Source organism: Microcaecilia unicolor, chromosome 9 (assembly GCF_901765095.1).
Source record: "Microcaecilia unicolor chromosome 9, aMicUni1.1, whole genome shotgun sequence".
NCBI classification, from domain to species: domain Eukaryota; kingdom Metazoa; phylum Chordata; class Amphibia; order Gymnophiona; family Siphonopidae; genus Microcaecilia; species Microcaecilia unicolor.
Genome location: NC_044039.1, coordinates 204,856,792 through 204,873,467, shown reverse-complemented (window position 1 = coordinate 204,873,467; position 16,676 = coordinate 204,856,792). Strand labels below are relative to the sequence as shown.

General features: G+C 46.9%; 1 protein-coding gene across 2 annotated transcripts in view; it reads right to left on the bottom strand.

Annotated features, from left to right (window-relative positions):
- Window positions 1–16,676, bottom strand: part of ASB2 (ankyrin repeat and SOCS box containing 2) — an 82,102-nt gene that overhangs the window by 41,802 nt on the left and 23,624 nt on the right. The window contains exons 3-4 of one of the 2 annotated variants that reach the window (XM_030215320.1): window positions 15,911–16,200; window positions 12,481–12,579 (exon numbers count right to left, since the gene is read on the bottom strand). In XM_030215320.1, the coding sequence (XP_030071180.1) occupies window positions 12,481–12,579; window positions 15,911–16,185 (374 nt within the window). In that variant the 5' untranslated portion in view covers window positions 16,186–16,200. The remainder of the gene's footprint in view (window positions 1–12,480; window positions 12,580–15,910; window positions 16,201–16,676) is intronic. The other variant, XM_030215321.1, reaches the window with a different exon arrangement.

The following is a 16,676-nucleotide window of genomic DNA, read 5'->3' as shown; positions in this document are numbered from 1 at the left end:
TAGGAAGATGCTCCCTCAGCACAGCTTTGTTCAGTGGGGTAACCCTGTGTGGTCTGATAGAGCCCTGGGAATCAGCGTAATTAGTCTAAAAGCCTCTTCAGCCGGTGCATCATTAGTTCCCCCCAAGCTCTTCAGCAAAAGATTCTTCAACCGAGCCAACGGTCTCTCTTTACTGCATATCTATTTGCTCTGGAAAATCTAGACGTGAAAATGCTTCTGATTAGTTCATGGCCACCTTGTGGAAATGTTGTTTTTTTTCTATATTATTCTAATTCACTGTCAGAGGTAAATAAGATGCACCAATGGTGTAGGTAGGAATGAATGGGCCCTGGGTGAAAAACTTAAGATGGACCTCTATAATGCCATCTCTCCAAGGGTAGTGGGGGATGTGAGGGGGGGAAGCAGGAGATGGAGGAGGAATCTCTTTGTAGATCCAGGAAATAAATTCTGCAAAAAGCACATGCATTCCAGACCTATATGAAAACCTGTCATTCGGATAGAAATAGAAACTGAAATGCAAGATATCAGAGACTCACATTTCCAAAACTGACATATTACAATTAATAAAGTCAGAAACAAAAATGTTCTACCTTTGTTATCTGAGCATTGCTTTGGTCTCAGTGTCTCATTTCTGCTTTTCTCTGTCCTTTCTTAACTCTATTCCTTGGATCTCTTGTCCTTTTGACATTTCTTCTTTCTCTCTGTCCATCTTTCCTGTGCATCCCTATCTATTCTGCCCAGCATTTCCCATCTATGTTTCTGTCTCTGTCCTGCCACCATGTTCTCAGTATCCTTACCTTCCCTCCTTATTCTGCATCTCTCCTCTTTGTCCCTACCTTACTCTGTTCAGCATCCCCGCCTGTGTCTCTTTCCCTCCCATTGTGTTAAGCATCATCTCTCTGCATCCCTGTTCCTACCCTCTCTTCTCTGTGCCTTGTCCCTTCCTATGTCCAACTTCTCCTCTCTCTGTTTCCTTCCTCCTGCACCCCCCTGAATCTCTGTGGTCCAGCATCTCTCTCTCCCTCCCTCCATCAGTCTAGTGTCACTCACCTTTTCTCTCTCTCTCTGTCTCTCTCTGTCTCTCTCTTCCTTCCATTCCTCCCCCTCCCTCTCTCTTCCCTCACCCATTTGCTCCAGGTTTTCTCTCTTCCCTCTCTGCTTCCCACCCCAGGAATATACACCAATATTAAGAATGTATGGATAGCCATACTGGGCCAGACCAATGGTCCATCTAGCCCAGTAACCTGCTTCCAACAGTGGCAATCCAGGTCACAGGTACCTGTAGAAACCCAATTAGTAGCAAGATTCATGCTACTGATCCCAGGGCAAGCAGTGGTTTTCCCCATGTCTATCTCAATAACAGATTATGGACTTTTCCTCCAGGAACTTGTCCAAACCTTTTTAAAACCCATATATGCTAATCATTGTTACCACATCCTCCGGCAATAAGTTCCAGAGTTCAACTATTCTTCAAATGAAAATATATTTCTTCCTATTTGTTTTAAAAGTATTTCCATGTAACTTCATTGAGGCCCTCTTTTACTAAGGCGCACTCACATTTTTATCGCGCGCTAAAATTGGGCACACGCTAAACGGTAGAGACGCCAATGCATTCCTATGGGTGACTCTAACGTTTAGCGTGTGCCCAATTTTAGTGCATGCTAAAAATGTGAGCGTGCCTTAGTAAAAGACCCAGGGTTATGAGGGGGAAAATATCCATGAGCGTTACAGGTTTTATGCTATAAAGACAAATGAATATGTTTATAACACTTTGTTCTGAAAGTGATTATTTTTGCAACCCGTTTTGAATCCCTGTGTTGTAAGCGGGACATAAAAATTAAATTAAATGTTTACTAAGGCGCGCTATGGGCGCATCAGCGTTTTTAACATGCATAAATGGTTTACGCATGTTAAACGCTAATGCTCCCATAGAAATGTATAGGCACGTTAGGGTTTAATGCGCCTTAAATTTAAAGGTGTGTTAGAAACGCTAACGCACCTTAGTAAACTTACCCCTAAATGTGAACTTTCTGTAACTTATTTTCTGTACTAACAAAAGGCTTGATGTAGAGTCCGTCCCCTTGTTTTGTTCAGTTAATATCTCAGCTTTTCTAAGCTGCAAAATTCTGAAGCCACGTAAACAGCTGATTAGCTGCAGGTATGTGAAAGGCAACAATTTTCTCATACTGCAAACATGGCTGGGCTATTTGAAACTGTCTTACAGATGTTTATCCCTGTACATAATTTGTTTGCACCCATCCAACTTTCACAGAACAGAGATTTTCTAGGTCAGGTCACTTGTGGTTGATCAGGTGCTGAATCTGAGCAGCCAGTTCAGCCTGTAAGCGTTACAACAATTGCTGTCTTGAGCCTCAGTTCTGTGAAATGTTTTCCAGAGGGTGCATGGCTGGGTACATCCCTGAGAGGAAACAGTTAGCTACGGCAGAGGGCTGATTGGAGAAGTCAGATATTTATACATTAATAGAGTCCCTTGTGAATCATCACATGGCATCACATTACATATCCCCAGGACAGGGGAAATATTGGTAGCAAAGAATAGATAAAAAAAAATAGAAATCCATGTCCTCTGTTTTAGATCTCAGGGCTACTGTGATGATGATTTTTCTGACACTTCATTAGACGAAAATTTGAAAGAGTGATGGGATAAAGACAGGTTCAAAGAAGAGCGACCAAAGTTCCCTTCTCCACTACTGCCAACTCCAGACTTCGCGCCTTCTGTCTCGCTGCACCCTACGCCTGGAATAAACTTCCTGAGCCCCTACGTCTTGCCCCATCCTTGGCCACCTTTAAATCTAGACTGAAAGCCCACCTCTTTAACATTGCTTTTGACTCGTAACCACTCGCCTCCACCTGCCCTCCTCTCTTCCTTCCCGTTCACATTAATTGATTTGATTTGCTTACTTTATTTATTTTTTGTCTATTAGATTGTAAGCTCTTTGAGCAGGGACTGTCTTTCTTCTCTGTTTGTACAGCGCTGCGTATGCCTTGTAGCGCTATAGAAATGCTAAATAGTAGTAGTAGTAGCAAAGTGATGGCGGGGATGGAACTCCTCTCATATGAGGAAAGGCTAAAGAGGGTAGGGCTCTTCAGTTTGGAAAACAGATGGCTGAGGGGAGATATGATTGAGGTCTACAAAATCCCGAGTGGTGTAGAACCAGTAGAAGTAAATCTATTTTTTACTCATTCCAAAAGTACAAAGACTAGGGGACGCTTGAGGAAGTTACATGGAAGTAAATCTATTTTTTACTCATTCCAAAAGTACAAAGACTAGGGGACGCTTGAGGAAGTTACATGGAAATACTTTTAAAACAAATAGGAGGAAATATTTTTTCTCTCAACAAATTCTTAAGCTCAGGAACTCTTTGCAGGAGGATGTGGTAGCAGCGGTTAGCGTAGCTGGGTTTAAAAAAAAGGTTTGCACAAGTTCCTGGAGGAAAAGTCCATAGTCTGCTATTGAGACAGACATGGGGAAGCAGCTGCTTGCCCTGGGATTTGTAGTATGGAGCGTTACCACGATTTGGGTTTCTGCCAGGTACCTGGCTGGGCCACTGTTTGGAAAACAGGATACTGGGCTAGATGGACCATTGGTCTGACCCAGTATGGCTACTCTTATGATCATATGTTCTAAGACAGGAAGGTAGCCAACAGAACCTGCGTTAGGGGTTGCAACAGCCCCAGGCCTGTCTGAAGCTTAAGGAGATACAGCATGCTGATAGATTTGGGGGTCTCCTCTCGACTTTATGCACTTCACTCTGTCAAGTTTCCACAGAGCTGTGAGGGGTACAAGTCACTACCTCATTTAGGGGTCCTTTTATTAAGCTACGTTAAGCGCTAACCATAGACGGTCGGTAGCCCAACTGTTTGGGGAGGCTAGAGGGGGCAGAGCTTACCTACATATGCTCCGTGGCAGCGACGTCAATGAAGAAAAAGACTACAGGCTCGCCGCCAGCTTCTCCCTTCTCTCTGCACACAGTGTCCCGCTCTCACGGAAACAGGAAATGCATCACCGCAGAAGGCGGGACACTGTGTGCAGAGAGAAGGGAGAAGCTGGCGGCGAGCCTGTAGTCTTTTTCTTCATTGACGTCGCTGCCACGGAAATAAAAGATCAAAATGCGCGGGCGGGAGGGTGGGCTGCATCACAAGCGGAAGTCCACGATTGGGCTGGGGAGGCTTAGCCTCCCCAAGCCTCTTATACGGGGCGCCTATGGCGCTAACTCATGCTTAATGCAACAAAAACCGCCTATCAAGGGATACGCAAAAGCATTCGGCATTACTTTTAGCACATGTGAGAACTAACTGCGCACTAATTATTTTTTGAGGGGGCAGAGAGGGGGTATTCCTGTCCTAAAAAGTTAGCGTGTCTACATTACCGCGTGCTGTCTAGCACACGGTTAATGTGAGAGCCTTTATTGCCTCCTAAATAAGTGGTAATTTTTTTTAATGGTAACATTAGCACATTCAGATTAAGGTAAATCTGAGTAAGGTTGTCTCTGTGTCACTCGCTAACAGAAAGATATGCGAATTGTCTAGTGATCCTGAAGTGGAATTCGAAACGCTGGCTATCGTTGATCACGGACTAAGAGACAGACGAGAGAGCACAGAGATTTACTTCCAACGAAGCTAATTAGGTGTGTTTAAAGTTTTCAAACAGCTTGTTGAAATTGGTTTGATGAGGTTTTTCTGGCCCATGATGAGAAAGCCCAACCCCGAGTGACCTTTAGTGTTCGTGGAGTGTCATGGGGTTTCTCGATGTCATGGGGTTTCTCGAGGCCTTTTCCTCATCACAATTGGTTGGTAGTTCTGTTGCTATTACAACAGTCATATTTAATAAGAGTACCTCTATAAGTATTTACCTTAATCTGAATGTTTTAAGGTTCTCACCCCATTTAACTTTTGATATTATTAACATTAGCACATTGCCATTAATGAAAATAATAGGAAAACAGGCTTTTTTACAGTCGCTGTAAAAATGGCCTTAGCACACAGGAAAGACCCTTCTAAAGGTGTACCAAGGCCAATTCTTACTACAGCTTTGTAAAAGGACCCCTTAGCTCCTTCAGTGCTCTGGAATGTTCCCCATCAGGCCCCAGAGCCTTGCCTACTTAAGAACATAAGTATTGCCATACTGGGACAGACGGAAGGTCCATCAAGCCCAGCATCCTAGTTCCAGCAGTGGCCAATCCAGGTTATTTGTGCCTGGCGAGTTCCCAAACCAGTACAATATATTTTACGCTGCTTATCCTAGGAATAAGCAGTGGATTTTCCCCAAGTCCATTTTAAGAATGGCTCATGGACTTCTCTTTTAGGAAGCTATCCAAACCTTTTTTGAACCCTCGCTAAGCTAACTGCTTTTACCACATTCTCTGGCAAAGAATTCTAGAGTTTAATTACACGCCTACTCCATGGCGAGGACTAATGTGTTCACCCCACAGCCAGTTATGTCCTTGCCTTGTTCCTTTGGTCCATCACCCCCAGCTTTGATACCAAGCAGAAGTGTGTGTTCAAGATATCTGCTTTGTACACTAAACCGACCATCTTCCTTTTTGAATCTTGCGGTTCCCCTTTCAGGCTTCCTCTTTCACGTACACATCTGAATGAACTTTTGCCCCTGCCTTTGCTGACCGAGCAGTCACAGTGTATGTTTCTGTTTGAACCTGTGCCTTCCTGCCTTACTTTGCCTCTCCTTCTCTGCTTGTTTATGTTTCAGAATCTCTGAATTTTCTGCTTGTAGCTTTTTCTTCTGTGTCCTTGGTGAACCACAGTGGCATGCCGTTGAACAGGGAGCCTGTAAATGAGCTTTTCTATATATTTCCACAGCTGTTTTACTAATTGTTACCAAGAATGGCCCCAGATGTGCATTTCCTGAAGCAGGGGCATAGCCAGACAACAGATTTTGGGTGGGCACCAAGTGTTCTCCCCTCACCACTGCCACCAAAAAAATATCTCAGCTGGCGGGAAATCGCTTCTTTCCACCTTAGCACTCTGCAGCAGGCATGTGCTGAAAACGCGCAGGTGTCGGTATTGTGGAGAGTAGCGTTTTTGTTACCATCAGGGGAAAGACTTCAGCTGGTGGAGCTTGGAATCCCCACCAGCTACTGCTAAACGTGTGTTACTGTTGGGTGGGCCCTGGCCCACCCAGACCCACCTGTGGCTACGCCACTGTCCTGAAGCCTTTTATTTGCCTTATCTGTGAGTAAGCTCCTTGAAGCAGGGACTGTATTGTACATGCTGTGTTCAATTAGCAGGAGGAGCGAAACAGTAAAGAGTGGAGTGGTACAGAAGCCTAATGGTTAAAGTGGTAGGCTAAGAGCTAGGGGAGCCCACTTCAAATCCCAAGGCAACTCCTTGTGATCTCAGGCAAGTCACTTAACCCTCCATTGCCTCAGGTACAAACTTAATCCCCCTCCCCAGCATTATTTTTATTACATTTGTACCCTGGACTTTCCCACTCATGGCAGGCTCAATGTGGCTTACATGGGGCAATGGAGGGTTAAGTGACTTGCCCAGAGTCACAAGGAGCTGCCTGTGCCTGAAGTGGGAATTGAACTCAGTTTCTCAGCTCCCCAGGACCAAAGTCCACCACCCTAACCACTAGGCCACTCCTCTTCCCCAAGTCATTGGTTACACCTTGAAACAGCTACTTTGGCCACAGTGCGTGTGATTAAGAATTAGAAGTGGAGCACGCACATTTTTAAAGCTAAGTTGTTGGGGGTTTTTTTTGTTTGTTTTTTCTAAAATTCAGTCATGTATTAGTTGTGGGATCCATGAAAGTTGAACACTACCAAAGTTTTAACAATCAGTTCTTGATGGGGATTTTAAGCCTGTGAAGTGAACTGACCCTTACAAGACCTACCACTTAAATTTCTTTGGAATACAAGTGGAGAGAGAGGGTTCTGAGCTTAAAATTGCACTCCAGTAAAAGGTTTTGATATTCAGTGAAAGTACAGCAAGCTTTATTCTAGATGTAACCAGCATGCCAGGGAGGTCTTTATCATTCATTCCAAAACAAACGGCCATTTTATTAAAGTGTGGTAAAGTTCTGCACTTGCCGTGCTTTAAGGGCAACAGTTAATACACAGTCAGTGCATAGGTTGAGGCATAAAAAAAAATTGTGGGGGGGGAGGGGCATGCCCCGCATATCCCTCGCTACTCCTGCACAGAGAAGTTCTTTACTGCAGTTAGGGCCCCTTTTACTAAGCGGTGATAAAAGGGGACCTGCGCTAGCATCAGAGTGTGGTCTTTTTTCAGGGGGGGGAGCACTTACCGGCACCCATTGAAGTGTTGATAAGGACTCTTGCGGTAACCAGGCAGCGTGCAACACTGCCTGATTACCGCCAGGTAAACACCGGTGCTGCAAAAATAATATTTTTGTATCGCCAGAAATGGCGTGTGCTAAGAGTAGGAACTACCGCCGGGCTGCTGCAGTAGTCCGGCAGTAGTCCCGCAATAGTGGTTAGCCCACGTTGGGCTTACCGCCGCTTAGTGCATCCATGCCTCCTGCAGAAGTGAAGATGCAGGGAAAGTACCATCCGGTCATTGCAGTGCGCAGTCCCTCAGCCCGCCCAGTTCCCATCCCCTAACACGGCATGCAGGCGCGCAGTTAACATGCAAACTAGCGCATCATGTCACGCCAGTGCAGTAACAGTTACAGAGCTAACGGCACCTGCTAATTTGCATGTTTACAACTTAGGGTAGGTCAGTAATCAGCAGCGGCATAGCCAGACAACAGATTTTGGGTAAGCCTAGGCAAGAATTGGGTGGGCACCAAGTGTTCTCCCCCCCCCCCCCCCCCCCCCCCTCCAAAAAAAGAATTATCTCAGCTGGTGGGAAAACGCTTCTTTCCACCTTGGCAGCAGGCATGCACTGAAAACTGAGCATGCGCAGGTGTCGTGGAGAGTAGCGTTTTCGTTACCATCAGGGGGAAATCTTCAGCTGGCGGAGCTTGGGATTCCCACCAGTTACCACTAAACATGTGTTACTGTTGGGTGGGCCTGAGCCATAAATGGGTGGGCCCTGGCCCACCCAAGCCCACCTGTGGCTACGCCACTGGTAATCAGGCTCCTAAATGCAGTGCTGTTTATTTATTTAAGAGATTTATACCCTTTCAGACCTAAGCCTACCTTTCTAAACAGTTAAAAGGACAAATACCATTACCCAGTAGGGAAGGTCCAGACATTCTTAAATTGCTGCAGTTTGCCGTCAACAGCAAGTACCACTACGGCTACACAGCTCAGTGCAGAACTGTTCTTCGTTTCCTTACGTCCTGCTTTCATTATTATATTATCACCGTGTGACCCAGTTCCAGAAGAAGGTGTCACCAGGGCCAGTCTTAGCAATTGCGGGGCCCTGTGCAGACCAGTTCAGTGGGGGCCCCTGCCCGGCCCCCCTGCCCCTATAAGCCATAATTTATCAGAGTTTAAAATGAGGTTTAGTGCTCTCGGAGCCCCACCTCACCCCATCCCTTGATGTGCATCCAGAATGCCTCAGTAGAGAGCGGCAGCGAATTTCATATCCCATCAGAGTCTCCTCGCTGCTGCATCCCGCCCTTGCGGAAGCAGGAAGTGACATTAAAAGGAGTTAGGATGCAGCAATGAGGAGACTCTGGGTTTGGCCGCTGACAAGATATGAAAATTGCTGTCGGTGCCTGATTCTCTTTACTGAAATGTGGCAACACATTAAGGTATGGCGCACGGAGGTGTTCCGAGACAGGAGGACAGACATGCCAGAGACGCGGGGCCCCTGCCCAAGACCGGCCCTGGGTGTCACCCAAACCTTCTTTGTTGGCCTTTGTTTCTATCAAAGTGAACTGACATAGCCAACCCACGACTTTATTCCATACAGGGGGAGATCCAGTAAAGGGCGGCCCAAAGTTACACACCGGGATGATGCATGCTAAGCTTGATACTATAACATCAGTTCTGTGTGGAACTGTGTTTGTGGAATACTAGTTCAAGTCCGAATTTTCACATCTAACTGTAGGCGCAAGCACTTAATGCCAGTCGAAGGCTGGGGTAAATGCTGGAATCTAACTACTGTGAGTTAGGCACGGAAATTCAACTATAACACCGCGTCTAAATGCTGGGCACACCCCTAACCTGTCCATGCCTCTCCCTTAGCCCCGCCCCCTTTGGAGTTATGCGCTATGAAAATTAAGTGTGCTGGTTATAGAATAGGCGCATAGGGCAAATCCGTACTTAACTACTAATCACTACCAATGAGCGCTTGTTAAGGCCAATTAGTGAACGTTATATTTATTTTTTATTACATTTGTATGCGGCTTACATAATAATATTGATTACAGAGTATTGATAGAGAAAATATAAGTTAATTATAGCAGAATAATAAAAGAGATGGGTAGGTAGAGAAGGGGAAGGGTGAAGGGAGTAGGAGAGGTATGAGCAAGGGGTAGATGAGCATTGGAGGAGGGGTAGAGGAGGCGGGAGGGGGATGGGACACGGGAAAAACATAGGGAAATTTGAAGGGAGATGTAGTCTAAGTCATTGTCTTCTGGATATGTGTTGGGTAGATGGGATCATAGGATTAGATTGGGTCATTTGGGTAGGCTTGCTTGAACAGATAGGTTTTTAGTGATTTCCGAAAGGTTAGATAGTCGCTGATTGATCAGATGGATCTGGGGAGGGCATTCCAGAGTTGGCTGCCTAAGAAGGAGAAGTTGGATCCATAGTAGGTTTTGTACTTGAGTCCAATTAAGCCAGTTAGTTTATGAGCATACGTGCAGGACGTCAGACTCACAGAATCAGAAGCCTGCACAGCCACATTGCTGATCTGCAAGGGCAGGCTTCTACATGGAATGTTGCTAGTGGAGGAGTAGCCTAGTGGTTAGTGCAGTGGAACATGGGATGTTGTTACTATTTGAAATTCTACACAGTGGAGGAGTGGCCTAGTGGTTAAAGCACTGGTCTTGCAATCTAGAGGTGGCTGGTCCAAATCCCACTGCTGCTCCTTGTGTTCTTGGGCAAATCGCTTAACCCTCCATTGCCTCAGGTACAAACTTAGATTGTGAGCCCTCCAGGGAACACAGAGCCTGAATGTAACTCACCTTGAGCTACTACTGAAAAAGGTGTAAACTTACTAAGGTGCACTGAAAAATGGCCTGCAATAATGTGGGCACACGCAGAATCATTTTTCAGCGCACCTGTAAAAAAATGCCTTTTTTAAAACATTTTTGCCAAAAATGGACATGCGGCAAAATCAAAATTCCCGCACATCCATTTTGGGTCTGAGGCCTTACCGCCAGCCATTGACCTAGCAGTAAAGTCTCAGGCAGTAACCGGGTGGCAATGATCTACGTGTACCAAATGCCACCTGGCACGTGTCCGATACGCCCGGCCGAAAATAAACATTATTTTTTGGACGCGCACCAAAAATGAAATTACCGCAAGAGCCACGTGGTAGCCGTGCAGTAACTGCATTTTGGCGCATGTTGAGCGCGTGTAGATGCTTATGCGGCTTAGTAAAAGGGCCCCTTAAGATTGTGAGCCCTCCAGGGACAGGGAAAAGCCCAGTGTATCTGAACGTAACTCACCTTGAGCTACTACTGAAAAAGGTGCAAGCAAAATCCAAAAAAGAAAAAAGAATCCAAACTAGCATTAGACCTAAGTTATGCACCTAAATATAGACTTGACCATGTTCACTAGCTCAAAGGCTGGTGTAAACGTTTGTGCCTAACTGCTGTATTGACTCTTTCCAAAAATACTAGGACTAGGGGACATGCAATGAAGCTACAAAGAAGTAAATTTAAAACGAATTGGAGAAAAGTTTTCTTCACTCAAAGTGTAATTAAGCTCTGGAATTCATTGCCAGAGAATGTGGTAAAGGTGGTTAGCTTAGCGGGGTTTAAAAAAGGTTTGAACGACTTCCGAAAGGAAAAATGCATAGACCATTATTAAAATGGACTTGGGGAAAATCCACTGCCTATTTCTAGGATGAGCAGCATAAAATGTACTGTTTTGGGATCTTGCCAAGTATTTGTGACCTGGATTGGCCACTGTTGGAAACAGGATGCTGGGCTTGATGGACCTTTGGTCTTTCCCAGTATGGCAATACTTATGTATTTATATATATACTTATTCTTTGAGTTTGTGTGGTTGTCTGGATCTATTGTTCTGTGTTGACAGCAGCTGACCTATGCTGTTCCCCCCCACCCCCAAACTGCTACCCTAGGCGACTGCCTAGTAGGCTGACCCTGAATCACACTCAGTTATTGGTTTAAAATAACCAAATGATCTCAGCTACAGTAGGAGTGGCTAAGCAAGTCCTGTTTTAACAGGTGCAGCTGGTGTTCGTCCTTGTGTGTGTGTGTGTGTGTGTGTGACTAGCCAGCTTAGTTTCTTCTTCTCTTAAAGGTTTTTTTTTTCTTTTAATTTGTGCACTCAACAAACAATGCACTCTCAGCTGTAGCCAGAAAACATGATAAACGTCTAAAGCATGCAAAGAATTTTCTAGGCTTAAAACTGCTTTTTTTTATTTTGACGTTAGTTTGCAAGATAATGAAGGACCCCAGTACTGGCAGGAGATCTTTTAATAGCCCTGTAGAGGACACACAGCTGTCCCTGAACAGAAGGGGCTTCCTTTGTCAACTGTTCTCTGCCATAACGGGAGGCAAAACCTTTCACAGAAAGGGATCCTAAGAGGAGTTTTCTGCACCAAAGGATTCAAGCTAATGCAACCGCTGCAGCTCGTGGGCCCCCAGAAATTCATGAAAGCTCTCCAGAACCGGTTCAATAACATACCGGAAGGTTGTACCTCAGTAAGAATAAATCCCAAGGGTTGCATTTTTAGTCTCATATGATATAACCTTCTGTGCTAAAGGGTTATTTCTTGTACAGGACAGGTGTGCTGCAGAAAATCTGTTGGTTTCGCACTGGTTGCCGGTAGAATCAGCCGGTGGCAGCACAGAAGACCCCTCACCCAGCATTATTGGGGGGGGGGGCGTTGGGCTGAACCGATAGATGGTGGGGGGGGGAGTCTTTGTAGCTGCAGATCCTGCTTTTGGGGTGGGGTGGGGGACCGGGGAGGGGATCCCTTTGTGGCTGCACATCCTGCTTTTGGGGTGGGGTGGGGGACCGGGGAGGGGATCCCTTTGTGGCTGCAGATCCTGCTTTTGGGGTGGGGTGGGGGACCGGGGAGGGGATCCCTTTGTGGTTGCAGATCCTGCTTTCGGGGTGGGGTGGGGGACCGGGAGGGGATCCCTTTGTGGTTGCAGATCCTGCTTTCGGGGTGGGGTGGGGGACCGGGAGGGGATCCCTTTGTGGCTGCAGATCCTGCTTTTGGGGTGGGGTGGGGGACCGGGGAGGGGATCCCTTTGTGGCTACAGAAGATCCTGCTTTCGGGGTGGGGTGGGGGGGGATCGAACATAGCAGCTTCCTGGCTATTCATTGCTCCGCGATCACAAGCTAAAGCCTACGGACAAAGGTTAAGGCAGGAAGAGTCACTTACACAGCGTGTGGGTTGATGAAGAGGCTGCCGTCGTATCTCCTCCTGACCCCTCTGCTGGAGCCGGCGCTGGGAGGCTGCGATCCGCTGGACGGGACGGACCTGGAGGGGGGGGAACAGCAATGAAACAAAGCCAGATAGCGCGAGTACGAGAAGCAGGTCATGGCTGGCTCGGTCGGCTCTGGCAGGCAGCTGCTGGTATTTTTGGTGCCGGGAGGAAGGATCTGGATGACCATATAAGAGAAGGAGGAAGGCTGGGGAGAGGGCTGCTGCCCTTCCACCTCCCCCCCTGGGGCGAGGACCTGAGCTCCCAGGATGCCGCTGGAGGACATCTCTAGGCTCAGAAACCTCACAAATCCTGAGGGTAATGACTGTAAGAGCCAAGGTGTACTTGCTCAGGGAGTGGTCCTGGAGAGTCCTTGGCCTGACTGGAGAGCAGGGGCGACTAAGAGTGGTCTGGGCCCCTGGGCACTGGGGGTGGGCTGGGCCCCCCGCCCGGCCACTGCCCAACACTCACGCTGCTGCCCTCCTACTGCCACATCCGACACCCCCGCTGCGCTGGTCCTACCTGAAGGGTCTTAGTGGTCTGGTGGTCTTTGTGGGGGGGGGGGAGGAGGGAAGCATGTTCTTTCCTGCCCGCTGCACTGCCGCTATTCCCCCACCTGCCGGCGCCGCTGTGTTTTCAAAATGGCGGCAGGACTTCCCACAGTAATCTCAAGGGTCTCGACTGTCTTGCGAGACTTCCGCAGGGCGTCTCAGCTGCCATTTTTAAAATACGGCGGTGACGTGCAGGGGGAATAGCAGCAGCACATGTCCCCCCCCCCCCCCCCCCCCCCCGAGGCCACTAGATCACCAGCGGAGTGCCTTTAAAGGTAGGACTGGGGAGGGTTGTAGTGTGAGGTGGGCATCTGGGCAGACCCTCTGGGCCCTCGGGCACTGCCCAGTTGCCCAAATGGTCAGTCCACCCCTGCTGGAGAGGACCGGGGAGTTTTTATTGATCACAGGGTGCACAGGACCTCTATTACACATCTTTGCCAGGCCAAGGCTTTCTTACCTGGAGATTGCCTGGTCTCTCCATTAACCTGTGGTGCTTTTCGAGAATGTTTAATTACTGTTTCAGTTTTGAAATCGGGCCCTAAGGAAAGTTTTCAGCTTAGTCTACTGAGCCTGAGATTGGTTTGAGTTTTGTGGTGATGTGGAGGAGTGGCCTAGTGGTTAGGGTGGTGGACTTTGGTCCTGAGGAACTGAGTTCGATTCCCAGCACAGGCAGCTCCTTGTGACTCTGGGCAAGTCACTTAATCCTCTATTGCCCCATGTAAGCCGCATTGAGCCTGCCATGAGTGGGAAAGTGCGGGGTACAAATGTAACAAAAATAAAATAGATACTATTGGAGATTCTACATGGAATGTTGCTATTCCACTAGCAACATTCCATGTAGAAGGCTGCGCAGGCTTCTGTTTCTGTGAGTCTGACGTCCTGCACATACGTGCAGTGCAAGACGTCAGACTCACAGAAACAGAAGCCTGCGCGGCCACATTGGTGATCTGCAAGGGCCGGCTTCTAGTGGAATAGCAACATTCCATGTAGAATCTCAAATAGTAGCAACAGTGGAGGAGTGGCCTAGTGGTTAGGGTGGTGGACTTTGGTCCTGAGGAACTGAGTTCAATTCCCTGCACAGGCAGCTCCTTGTGACTCTGGGCAAGTCACTTAATCCTCCATTGCCTGCTGCATTGAGCCTAGCCTGCCATGAGTGGGAAAGCGCGGGGTACAAATGTAACAAAAAAAAAATGTAGCCAACCTAAAAGGCTCTGATTAAGGGCTCCTGGTGTCAAAACTGATCAAACCCTTACTGGTCAGAAATCCAAGGTAGTTTGTAACAGTGTTAAGAACAATTCTGGCAGTTCCTTCAGGCCCATAAAAAAATAAATGCTATGTGAAGGTCAGAGATCACCGATTTCTATATTTCTTAAATCCAGAGAAATACTGCAACAGGTCAACGGGGAACAGATTTAACAGCCTGTGCTTGGATGTGCCATAGAAAGAAATGGTGAATCTGCTCATATCAGAGAAAGCGGTGCTTAGGATCGGTGAGAGACTTTGAAATGAGCAGGTTTCTGCAGGCCTTAGAATTTACATTTATCAAGGCAGGAAAGGGGAGAATTTACCATGAGCTGTTATGTAAGGCTAGAGATGAACAATTCAGTTTGAATTGAATCTGAGCTCCACCGAACCAGAAGGGAAAGGCTTTAGGTCAGTGGTTCCCAAACGTCTCCTGTAGGCTTCCCAGCCAGTCAGGTTTTCAGGATATCCACAATGAATATTCATGAGGGAGATTTGCATGCCCTGCCTCCAGAAAACTGAAACCCCGACTGGCTGGCTGTGCCCCTAGGACTGGGTTGAAAACCTCTGGGTCAGGACAGGATTAATGCATAGGCACATGCCTAGGGCTCAAAGTCAGGAATGCTCCTGTAGATCTGCCAAATCTCCCACCAGAGAATGGGAAACTTCTGACAGATGTGGGATACTTGGGGTCAGGGTAGGGTCCCTAAGCAGTGCTTGTAATTAAGGGAGGCCGGTGTCTGGTGGAACCTTTAAACAGGTAGTCAGTCATAAAGCAGCTTTCCTTTATATCCAAGGTCTGCCAAGTATGCACCTGGCAAAGAGAAAAGCTTTGAAACAGAGCATCATTTTTAAGAACAAAATAATTATTTCCTACGAACAGTGTTTGAAATGTAGATCCATATGAGGCTCTGTTTTGGGTAATATCGATTTTAGCATTTTCCCAGTCTGGTTCATGTTTCTCAATCCTTAGGAATGCACTAGTTAACTCTCTTCATCAGCCCAAAAACAGCTCAGTGTATGGAAAGAATACGTTAAGGGGGGGGGGGGATGTAACTCAAATTGTTTGCTCTGCAAAATCTGCAAAGGATTTTCGCAAAATTTGTCATAAAGTCTAAACATCAATTAGCTCCTGAAACATTTAGTAGAAAATGCTGAGCAAGTCTGGGATTTTTTGTTTTGTTTAAAATACACTTAATGGTGGCCCCAACCTGCAGCGGCAGTGCTTACAGCCCCCCCCCCCCCCCCCCCCACCACCAACACACACACACACACTCTCTCTCTCTCTCTCTCTCTCTCTCTCTCTCTCTCTCTCTCTCTCTCTCTCTCCCAGGGAGTTCCAATCATTGCTGAACAGTGACACCTACTGGACAAATTCAAGATTTGTTCAGTAGGCTAAGGAAGTATTTGTTGTGATGACCTAAGTGGAAGGGGTTAAAAATTGAGGAAAAACCCAGATCTTTGTGAGTTGGTGGGAGGGGGGAGGGTAATATTAACTTAAATTGAACTCAAAGCCCCAAATACAGAAAAACAAAACTCTGGACCAACTCTTCCCACGTTTAATGATTACATACCCATGACTCAGTCTGCTCACCTGTTCTTGGGGTTAGGCTGGGACTGGAAGTTCTGGGCCCAGGTAGAAGAATGAGGTGCTCTGTTGGGCCGGCTGGCTGTGGCAGCCTCCTCACTTGCTGTTGCCACCAGCTTCTGGTGTCCCTGTGCTGCTGTTTGACCTGAAGATGGATCCATCAGACTCTGTTCTATAGCCATCTGGATCAGTTCCTCCTCACTCATGCTGCTGTACAGACTGTACTCTTCAGAACCCAACGTACTGGTCTGTTGCCTCGAGGTTGAAATTTTTGTAGCCATTCTAATCTCCAGTCACTACAGGACAAGACAAAATTAAGCAATGGAAAACATCTTTTCGGAAACTGAAGCAAAATCAACCCACAAACTTTTTTTTTTCTTTTGCTAAGCATCCTCTTTAAAGCAAAAGTTTGTCTGTTTACCCAATATTATCTGGCATTCTTAAGAGAAGTATTACCCTGAGCTAAAGTGGTTCTTCTTTGCTTTCCCACACTACCTCCTAGTTGAAAGCTTACATCTCAAGAAGGATATAGTAGAATTGGAAAAGGTGCAGCGAAGGGCGACTGAAATGATAGCGGGGATGGGACGACTTCCCTATGAAGAAAGACTAAGGAGGCTAGGGCTTTTCAGCTTGGAGAAGAGACGGCTGAGGGGAGACATGATAGAGGTATATAAAATAATGAGGGGAGTGGAACAGGTGGACGTGAAGCGTCTGTTCACGCTTTCCAAAAATACTAGGACTAGGGGGCATGTGATGAAACTACAGTGTAGTA